The 11,093-nt window shown below is 48.9% G+C and overlaps 1 protein-coding gene across 1 annotated transcript; it reads right to left on the minus strand.

The window, feature by feature from the left end:
• On the minus strand, window positions 1-6,081 carry LOC136560078 (cytochrome P450 4A6-like). The gene is made up of 12 exons (XM_066555710.1): window positions 5,896-6,081; window positions 4,919-5,060; window positions 4,188-4,232; window positions 3,976-4,103; window positions 3,433-3,557; window positions 3,199-3,350; window positions 2,888-2,994; window positions 2,528-2,718; window positions 2,098-2,231; window positions 1,610-1,674; window positions 866-948; window positions 1-169 (listed from the first exon to the last, which is right to left on the minus strand). Exons 1-12 carry the CDS (start codon window positions 6,079-6,081, stop codon window positions 1-3), a joined length of 1,527 nt encoding a protein of 508 aa, XP_066411807.1.
• Window positions 6,082-11,093: the final 5,012 nt, after the last annotated feature.

Here is an 11,093-nt window from a genome sequence, read left to right on the forward strand (position 1 = left end):
TCAGAAAATCTTCTTCAAATGCAGGTGTATCCCATTGCTGGACCTGAGGACGATCTGTGGTATCATTATGGGAAGCTTGGATGGGTCTGGGTAGAGCTCAAAGCGCTGCAGGGTCAATGCCAGGGCCACCTTCAGCTCATTCATGGCAAACTGCTGCCCAATGCAGTTCCTGCAGGGAGGGGACACATGGACACATGCTCTGATTGCTGCCTTTGGCCCCAGCCACCCCCAAGCTGGACTCACCCCATGTGAGAGCTGGGGCACCTCCAGCTCCTGTGAGGATGACACTACAGCTTATCTAGTAAGCCCCTGACGCACCCAGCTCTGTGGTGGGGTATTGCTATTTATTTTATTATTAAACATTGAAGAAAGATATGAGACTGAGAGAACAGGGTCTTACTTCACTAGGAAGTGTAGCCAGGATCCAGATAAAAGCCCAGACACCTCCAAAAGGTCATTTCTGGCTCTGTGAGGTGATCCTCTTGCAAGCTACTGAGGCCTCATTATCCTACATCTGTCTATTGATACAGCATGGGACCCATGGAGACTTGGCCCCCTTGGCTTTGAGGCACTCTGGAACTCACCCCTAAACAAGGGGGTGGTGTTCCCAATGCAGGCAACAGAAAATCTAAACATCTCTACAAAGCCACAGGAAAAAATGTGTGAAATCCTACAGTGACCACAGAGCTGATGGAGCATGGAAATCCTGTTAGAGGAGATCCTGTTATGGAAAGCCTGCTTGAGTTGGCCAAACCAGCCTGGCTTGTGGAGACTGAGGGAGGATTGGCCTTAGGAGCTCACATCTGAGCTAGGTCTCACATGCAAGGCAGCCTGAGAGGAAGGAGAGGGATGAAGGATCTCCCACCTGGATCCAGCAGAGAAAGGCATGAAAGCATGGGAGTGCCTCTGTGCTGACTTCTCTGGAGAAAACCTCAGGGGATCAAAAACCTGTGGGAGCAACAAGGACCATCTGGTCAGTGTCTGGTGCGATCTGAGCAGCACCAGGTCCTTCCCTGGTGCCCAGGTTAGGGCTGGATGTGGCCTCTGCTCCTCCTGGGGGAGCTGCAGGTGGCAGTCCTCTCTCTACAAAGCCACTGAGTGGATCCTCCCCTTGGACATGCCCAGGTCACCCACTGCAGTGCCCAAGGTGCCTGCAGGGGTTTTCTCATCCATTCCAGGATCCCTCCATTCCAGAGATGCCTGATCCTGGCTCTCCAGACAGCCTGGAGAGAGGCAGCTATGCAGCCTTCTTGAAACTTTCCAGTTATGTCTTGAAGCCTCTAAAATTTTCTCTTCAAATCACACACTCTCTTGTGGGGCTTGGGAATTGTCATACCATTCTAAATGTGTACAGGGCAACTGGAAGCAGCCAGAGCATCTCTGTGTCCCCATGCACAAAGAGAGACTGTTGAACACCCTTTCCCAGCCCTTTGTCATGTTCAAAGCCTTTGGGGTGTTTGGTAACTCGATTAAACTTTGTATTTAGATGTGGACTGTTAGAATGACAAGGAGAAAATAAAAAAAGCATAGCAGGGAGGCACAGGCTGCCTTCTTCAAGGGATCTGGGCTCAGAGACCATCCTCCCTTTCTTGTTATCAAGGTGAAATACCTCAGGGTCCTCCCACACATCCCGGTTCCTGTGAATAGCAAATATGCTCAATCCAACCTGGCAGCCTGTAAAAGAAAAGTGAGGAAAAGCTCATGACAGCTCAGAGTGAAAATGCAGGAGAGGTGTTTTTGGGATGCTCTCCCTCTCTGGGCTCTGCAGGGGCTATTGCAGGAGATCTGGCAGGGATCTCCTGAACACCTCACACATCAAAAACAAAGATCTCAGAGCTGGGTCCCTTTTTTTTCTATCAGTGTGTCACTTTCACTTGGCCAGGAACAACACTCCACAGTCCCCTCTGAGCTCTGGAGCACATCCTTGGACTCTGCCTGGCCACCCTTTCCAGGCTCACTGTGGGAGCAAGCTGTGGTAGCTCCATACAGCTACAGGGAGAGAAGGGAGTCTGGAAGACCCTCCAGCCCCTCCACACAGAGCAAGGAAGGCCCCCTTGTCACAGACAGCAGCATGAAGCATGGACAAACTCAACAGACCTGCTGGCAAGCTGCGTCCATCAGGAAATGTCACGGGTTTGGAGAGCTCTCGGGACACACCAGCAACGGGCGGGAACAGGCGTAGGCTCTCTTTGATGCACATCGTGGTGTAGGTCATCTTCCCAAGATCCTCCCTGAAAGCAAACTTGCTGAGGATGCACTCAATCCCTTTGTCTATGTCATTGACAAAGGTGTTACTGGTCTGTCCCAGTACAGACCCCTGGGGGAAACCACTTGTCACTGATCTGGACAATTGGCCACCACCCACTGGATGCCACCTTCCAAACAATCCCTCAACTACTGAACAGTCCACCCATCAAATCCTTCTCCCTCCAATTTAGGGAGAAGAATGCTGGGGGGAACTATGTCCAAGACCTTCAAGGGTAAATTAAAAGAGTTCAAGATGAAGGAGTAAGAAGGCCTATCTCACCACTCAATGGTGTCTCTGTCCCCCAGGATGCCCTGGATCTCCTCCCTGCAGCGCTGCTGGTGCTCAGGGTGCAGTGACATGCAGTAGAAGAGCCAGGAGATGCCACTGGCTGTCGTGTCATGGCCCTCAAACATGAAGGTGTCCACCTCAGCACGCAGGTCCTCATCAGACAGTCCAACTCCATTCTCATCCTAAGAAAGAGGAGAGCATGTCATTCCCAAGCACGCAGGTCTTTTGTTTTTATACCCAAAGGACTTGGATGATTTGGTGTCTCTTGTGCTCCCCTTCTTGCGCTGATGCCCCCTCGGTGCCACACAGTTCTGTTCTTTGGCATTTGGTGCAATCATCTCAAACACTTACCTTGCTACAAAGAAGAATGTCCAGAAAATCCAGGTGCTTCTTCTTCTGGATCTTTTCAAACTCCTTCTCATTGGAGAGCAACACCTTTCTTTCTTTTATTACCTGATCTGCACAGAGGAGAGATCAGATCTGTGCATCCTGTCCCTCCAGAGCACCCTCATGTGCTTGGCTGCTCAGCCATCAGCTTGGACTCTGTTTAAGGTGTAACCCTCTGGCAGGTCCATGCTGTAACCCCACTCTGAGCTACTCCAGGGGCAAGCGGCAGAGAGGTTCAGCTGGGAGACAGGGCTGGGAGAAAGGGGCAGGAATACCTGTGTGGGTATGGGCCAGCTTGCAGGCGTCCTGAAACGCGCGGCCGTTGTGAGTGAAGTTGTAGAAGGCAACCCTGAAGGGAAAATTCCGGATCCTATTGCTCAGGAGGTAGCTCAGGTCAAAAACAGCTCTAATATAATAGTTGGAGTTGCTGTAAGGAGGCAGAGGTCAGCAAAATGAGTGGTGAAACAGGAGCACTCACTTTCCCAGGGTTTGGAAACTCAGGCACCGACCTCTGAGTCTGACAGTTGGAATTAAAGCTGAAGGCACATTTCATGATGCTGTCTAGTGTCATCAAGCTGACATCCTGAAAGAGCTCCACTGACCTCCTCTCTGTGATCCTCTTGTCCCATTTATCCTGGAGGAAGAGCCAGGGTAAGGAGAGACAGACCACCATCTGTGGTCAGGTCTTTTTTCCTGTCCCTCTTCCCAGATCCACACTGCTAATTGCTTTCTTTTCTGGAAGCAGAGGCCCTAGCTCATTATATTCTGTGAATCTAATCTAACTCTCTGTGCATTTCTTTTCCCAGGTATGAAAGGATGCACATCAGGGTATGAAAGGATATCCTTACAGTGGTTGATTTCATTGGCAAACAAAGAGAAAGAATAAGTGGAATGTCCAAAGGAAGGTGAGGAGAGCAATTTTAGAACTCCAAAACTACTCCAAAAATTCAGTGAAAGTAGAAACTCTAAGTGCTGTCTCTTTCTCTTACTCATTTTTTATTTTCACTGTTTCACGGCTGAAAGGTGAAAGTAGCAGGAGTGGGGATTCTTACCAGCATCACTTTGACTGAGTCTGACATCAGGGTCACGTAAGATTTCAGCACATCGTAGTGAAAGGCTGGGGTGAGCATCTTCCTGTGCTGGAACCATTTGCTTCCTTCCAAGATCAGCAGTCCCTTCCCTGAAGCACAAAGAGCAAAGGCACAATCAGTTCCTGCAGGCCCTGATCACAGCTCTGACAGCCTTACTACTGCTTTTGCCTTACCAATCCAGGGAACTAGGAGTTTGTAGACTGCACTAGCCTTGGGATCTGTAAAATGGAACAAACATAGAAATGCATGAATAACTGATGAATTCAACACAACAAAAGAGAAAATTCAGGATAAATTTGCATTAGATTTTGCCCTCTAAATCACATGATAGAATTAATCTCATTTAAATACTGTACCACCAGAGGTTGAGTTTAAAAGTGATCGTCTACAATTATGACTGCAGAGGACTTGAAAAAACAGGGAAAGTTACAACAAGAAAATGTGTGTGGAAAAGAAACAGCCATGGCAAATTCCAAAACTGAGAACAATGGGTGGGAGTTACTGGGGAAGGCCATGTATGTACCACTGATATGATGCACAGAAGGGAGCAGAGGGGAAGACTTAAGATGCTTTCTGAGAGCCATTGCCATGATAGCTCACACTTTTACTGGGAAATACAAATATTGTGGTGGTAGAAGCCGTAAGAGACAGTAAGACAGATGACCCTCAAACTGGGAACTGACAGGAAACTGGAAGGAACAGGCACCTGGTGTCTGTTTTGCACAGGAATACACACTGCTGCATGAAATCTGGGGCAGCCTGGGAGTGTGTGAAAGAGGAGCAAAAGAAGAATTGCAATAGCTGTGAAGGAAACTGGCAGAGGGGATAACTCCAGGCAAGTTTCCCAGTATTTTCTTGGTAGGAAAGTGTCAAAGACTTCTCAGAACTGGAGGCAGAGACTCACCTGCTCGGCCAAGTATGGTTTTGGCATATTCAGGATGGTGAATGATTATAGATGGCTCAACTGGTCCAAACCATCTGGGAAAGGCATAGGGATATTCTTCTCCCCATGACACTACTTGGTGTAAAAAATTTTCAGATTTTAACTGCAATGAGAGTTAATCAGGGATTAATAAAGGCAGAAAAAGAGGGGCATGCCAGGGAGAGTAGAATTCTCTGTTGGGAAATGAAGGAAGAGTGGGTGGACTTGCCACACAGGGGCTTTTATGCTGCAGGTGGAGGAGAGGAGGAGCATTGCAAAGGGACTGTGCACAAGAGGCAAAGCTGCCTGAGCCACCAAATCCCTGCAGCACAAGACAGCTCCATGGAGAGTCCCTTGCTGGGCTGGTGGTATCTGAGACTCTTTAGGATGGCCTGGGCTTGGAACAGCTCCATGTTGCATTTGGGGGCTGCAGCTGGCACAGGCAATGCCAGGATGTCTGGTGGACAGGCCAGGAGGACCAAAGCTGTCACACCCCTGTCCCCCAATTTCAGCAGTGCAAGGTGGGCATGCAGTGTGAAAGCAAAGCATCTGCACTATAGCCTGATGAAAATGGCTGCATTAAAACACCCTGCTTTTGTGGCCATGTCTTCTTCAGCAGCTATAGGGTAAGACACTCCTTTTGGTAGAAGGTTTAATGTAGCAAAGAGACAATAATTATGATTGCTCATATTTAAATAACTTTATGGAAGTCCCATGACTCTTTGTTTAACTACATGATTGAAAACCCATGATGTTTTTTGTTAAATGATGCACACCACATATCCAGCACCCTTTTCTCCTGCCCTGCAGAAGCCTTGGCATTCCCTGCACAGAAGTTTTCTCCTGTAGGAAGAGACAGGAGCAGGTCACAGGCACACCCCATCCAGTCCTTCTCCATCCTGACTGATACCTTGCACAGCTGGGACAAACCCACCCTGACTGAGCCCAGCTATCCTTACCAGGTGATTGTGGCCATAGAGCCAGTGTTTCGGGGGGCCAGGGAATGCCTCCAGAGCTTTGATGAGCTTCTTCCGCTCCCAGTAGAACTGGAGCACCTTCAGCAGCACAAAGGCTGCACCAAGCAGCACAGACAGCTGCAGGAGGGCAGCAGAAGGTCTGGTTATGTTGTCCAGCAGAGATGCCATGCTGGGCCAGGACGCTGCCTTCTCCTCCCTGTTTCTCACCTGCTCCTCTCACACCTGAGCCAGGTGGGGAGCTCAGTGCAGGTGAAAATCCTCTCCCTCCTCCTCTGCGGGAGCTGAGCCTGGTGAAGTGGAGCTGGCAGCAATTTATAGCTGCTGGAACATTAGGGCAAGCATTGCGTCAGCTCGGCCGGCAGCCAGTGCACTCAGTCCCCCTTTGACCTGTTTTCTGCAGCCTGTCCCTGCGACCTGGACAACAACCAGCCCCTGAATATTCCCTGCTTTTGCTGAAGTCCCAGCAGTGCTGTCACACCCACCCATGTGGGAACCCAGGACATCCCTCTGGCTGTCCAGGATGGCCAAGACCCCTGCCAGGGAGCTCAGGAGCCCTGGCACAGAGCCCAAAACATCTGTGGTTTCAATTATGACCCGTGGAGCAAATTACCAACCTTATATGAAGATCTGCAAGCCACAACAGTTTAGGTAGAAAAATAGTGAAGTTATCATGGGGTGAAAAAGTAGATTTTGGTGTTTCTAGAATGGGGATCCAGGGGGCAAGATGGAGGGATCTGGGCATGTCCAGCCTTTCTCCTTCTGCTTCTTGGCCTCCATCTTCTGCTGTGATGTTGGCACTTTTAGATTGGCTTAGAGTAGAAGCTCACTGTCTAACATAGGGGATAGGTATTGGAAAGTAATTGTAAATATTGTACATGTAGCTTTTAGTATAAAGAGATAACACTGCCCCAGGGAGTGGGGGCAGTGCCTGGACTGTCCTGCTGGATGGACCTTGGCAGGGCAGGAGAAAATTTTTTATAGATAAAATACAATAAACAACTCTGAGACTGAGAACTGAAGAGCTCCAACTCCTTCTTCAAGCACTCAGGCTGGGAAAAGAAACTTTTAACATTTCTTGGGGTGACTTTGACCAGCTAAAGATCCTGAGAGACCCACAGTCCTCCATGCCCAGGTGGATGAAGCCAGAGGAGGGAGGAGGTGAGATGCAGGCAGGCTGGGGCTCTGGCTGGGCTCTGTGCTGCCCTCAGAGGGCTCAGGTGTAGAAGCTTTCATTTGCCCACTGGAAGTGAGGAGCACACAGGCCACATCTTCTCCATGAGTGGCTGCATGGGGTCAGCCACCTGCACCTGTGAAAGCACTGCCCTACTTGAATAGGGTACTACTACCTTAGGCAGAACATACCCTGCTTTGCAGTATCCCTGAGATTCAAGAAACTTGCTGAAAATCTACCACTAAGACAATCTACCCTAAAACAAAAACTGTTGGAATTTACAAAAGTACTAGTGACTGAAACTCCTCGATGTCAAGAAACTTGAAAGACATTTAAAACATCAACTTGCATGAGATGGTTGTAAGCCAGAGAATGGGCAACACTCCAGCAGCACATAAGGGATGAGGCCCTGCTCCCCAAGGGCTCCTTCCACGGACAAGCCAGGAGACAAAACTGCTGTCCAGAGGAGTCACCATGGCCAGTAGATGAGGCAAGGAGAGGAAAAGCTGCAGAGCAGTGGGGTGAGCTGCAGCAAGGTTGAGAGCACATGATGGGGAGGTGTGATGGCAGGGCCATGCTCCCTCTACAGCCCTGGTGAGCCCTCCTTCCTCTGCCCACATGGCATCTCACCTTCTCCAAAAGGGCTCTGCATCTTTGCATTTACCTCTCCAATACAGTGCTCGGTTGGGCCCAGGTAGGACCCTCCTTGCAATCCCTGTGCAGATCCTGCTGATTACCTGGGTTCCCACCCCATAGGCCCAGAAACCTGGAATGACAATGGGGAGTTGGTGGAGAGCTGGGGCTGGAAATCTGACATGTGTGGGTGACTTCCATGCATATTGTAAAAATCAGGATCCCCAGATGGGCTGAAATAATGTCCCATTTGTGTCTTGGGATATTATGAGGATCAAATGTATTATCAGCTGTGGAGGCTGATAGTCTGATAGGCTACAACACAGGGGCTGCTGAACTCTGTGAGTGCTTCCTTTCAATGTAACACATCTCTGAGACAGAGAACTTCTGATGTTTGGGCACTTCCCTTTAGTTTTTAGTCTAAAATACACCATGTCCCACATTTTCTGCTTGTAGGGTCATCTTGCTGGAAAAACCACTGTTTATCTGAGGTTCATTGTCATTGCCTTGGAGAACATCCCTGGCAGGCACTACGCTGAGCAGCGTTACCTTTTCACACACTTGGCCATCCTCGTGGAAATTAGTGTATCTCTTTGTACTGAACCAGCTGTGTCTGTGTGAAAGTTCAGGGCAGAGTTAAAGGTTGATCTTTAGGAGGCAGAATGCTGTAATCAAGTTAGGCATGTCTTAGGGAGGGCTTTGGGTATAGCCAGAGCATCAGGGACCCACTTTGACACGACAAACTCTCTTGTGAAGACCTGCAGAACATTCATAAATATTATGATGCTGTGTAGTTGGATCCCTCACAAGCTCTGCACAAGGAAAAGAGGGATATGTGATGGTAGAGCCTTTGATCAGTGCCAGTGGAGCTGTTTGGAATGTCTGGTGGTACCTACATCATTATCAGACTGACCCATCCGGATTTGGCTGGCACCTTTCAGCAATCCCCTACAAAATAACACATAAATGCCCCCAAACCCAGAGGTGGAGGGGCCAGGCAGAATGGAGCTTCTGGTGCAGCTTCACATTAAACTTTTATGATAACACAGAAATTTTCAGTGCTGACAAAGTCCCTGGAGAGTGAGTTTGACCATGAACAGGGTCAATTTTCACCAAACTGCCTTCCTTATAGTTATAAATTAACCAGTAAACTCTGGTTTACTGCTTTAGATTATTTTAGTTTTACTGGTGGAGACAAAGGATATGGTTTGTCTTGAAGTTCATATGAGATGTCAAGTAATGAGCTAATATGGAGGGAACATAGGGGACAAACTGGCTAAACCCATTTATGGGGATTTGGAGCAAGAATCTGATCTTTGGTGATAGCAAAATTTGGTTTAACCCAGCCTCCAGACTCTGCATTCTATATTTCACTGGTGGAGGGGAGAGAAAAGCCTTTCTCATGTATTTCAGAGGTTTCACAGCAAGAGAAACCATGAACATTCACAGCCTGGGAAAGAAAACTCAGGGGGTTTTGCTGGGGAAGAAACGATGAAAGTTCAAAAGGCAAAGCTGCTGCAGAGCTGCAAATGACGAAATGTGAAACAGGGCAGTATTGGTTTGATCATTGTAAGGGACAAGGCCAGAACCATCTGTTGGCACCAGGAAAATCTACAGCCCTGGTGATGGAGGACTCCAGAAGAAGATCTCAGCATGAAAAAGCAGGTACAAGGGTTTTCTGATAGGGGGAACAGAAGCTTGGCTTGCCCTTCTGAACATTTGAGACTGGTGAAACTGCAGCTGGGTGTTAAAGAACACTTGGAAAGTTGTTAAACATTTGCAGAGAGCCTCTGGAGGGCTGCCTTAGTGCTGTGGATGTCCATGTGATGGCAATGGGGTCACAACAGTTCAGGCCATCAACATGAAACACCCCATTCACACTGGAGAATTTCCATCCCATACCACAACCATGGACTCAGCAGGCTGTGGAATTTGCTTTCTGGGTCTTGGGGATTTCTCCACTCACTTGAGACACCTAAGCAGAAGAGGGAGAGGATATTCCTCACTGATTTAACTCACATAGTCAGAATTCATTGCAGAAAAAGTGGTTTACTGAGCAGGTGAAATTTAGGTGGCAAATGGGTGCTTTGCCCCAGAGGCTGACCTTGCAGCAGCTGCTTTCCCTGGTTGTGCCTGTGTTTATTCAGATAGGAAGAAGAGTCCAGGCCCATCTGTCCCTGTGTGTTCCTGCAGCACATCGTGATGACAGATGAAATGTAGCAGTAATGCCAAAAAAAATAATAACATTTCAAGCTTCCAAACACATGATAGATGAGAAAATCATGGCGAGAGCCCAGCAAGTGTTGCAGAGTAATGCAAGCAGCCTGGATCCCATCTGACCACACATGTCTCGAGGATGAATGTATATCTGGAAGCATTTAATACAGCTGTCTGACAAATATGTTGCAATACTTATTTAATTTACAGGCTGCTTCCAGTGTAAAATCCCAGTGGAGTTTAGATGAAATTGCTGGTGCCATCTGACAGTAAATTTGCCTGGAGAGCAGCGTGGGTCCTGTGCAGGGACTGCATTCCCGGTGCTGCCAGCCAGCTGCTCTCCCTGCTGGTCCTGCCACTTCCAACATGCCTGGAAGCATCCAAAAGAGTGCCACCGCGGAACTGAGACAGACAGAGACCTTCCTGTGACCGGGACGTGGCTGCACAGCGCCGGTGACAGCCTGTGGGGAGAGGAATAACTGCAGGAATGGGTGGCATCTTTGCCCTGCTGCTGTCGGAAAAGCAAGCAATGAGGAAAAACCCAGGATGTTTTTAAGTGAAACCAAGACTGACCCTTGTAGTACAGCCACCACCAGGAGCTCTTGTTCCAATGGTTATCTGAAGGTCTGAATCACTCAGCCCAAGGCCAGCCCATCATCTTTGGAGCTACCCTTTACGCAAAAAGTAGGGAAGGATGAAAGAAGGAGGTAAACGCTCTGCAGCTTGACTGCCCTTGTAGCAATGCATCCCGTGTAACCAGGTGTTTTTATTAGTGCCATATCTCTAATACCTGGGAGGTGAAAGGTAGATTTGGGGAATTGCTGTGAGGAATCAGGTTCTGGCTTGCTCTGGCACTGGGGCAGCAGCTCCAGAAGCCCCGCTGCAGCCTCAGCCCTGCTCTCCAGTTCAGAAGCAGGGCGGCCACGGGAGATCTGCGATGCAGGACATGAGATGATGCAGGATGTAGGATGATGCAGGATGCAGGATATGGGATGTGGGATGCAGGATGTGGGATGCAGGCTGGGCTGCCATGTGGGGTGCTATTTAACAGAGTGTCTCTGGTTCCTGGCCTCAGGGGGTGACAGCACCATCACAGGAGAGATTTGTGAGCAGATTTTATGCTGGGTTTGGGTAGCTGCAGGGGAAACCAGGCTCTGCT

The sequence above is a fragment of the Molothrus aeneus genome, chromosome 9, assembly GCF_037042795.1.
Source record: "Molothrus aeneus isolate 106 chromosome 9, BPBGC_Maene_1.0, whole genome shotgun sequence".
Taxonomy (NCBI): Eukaryota; Metazoa; Chordata; class Aves; order Passeriformes; family Icteridae; genus Molothrus; species Molothrus aeneus.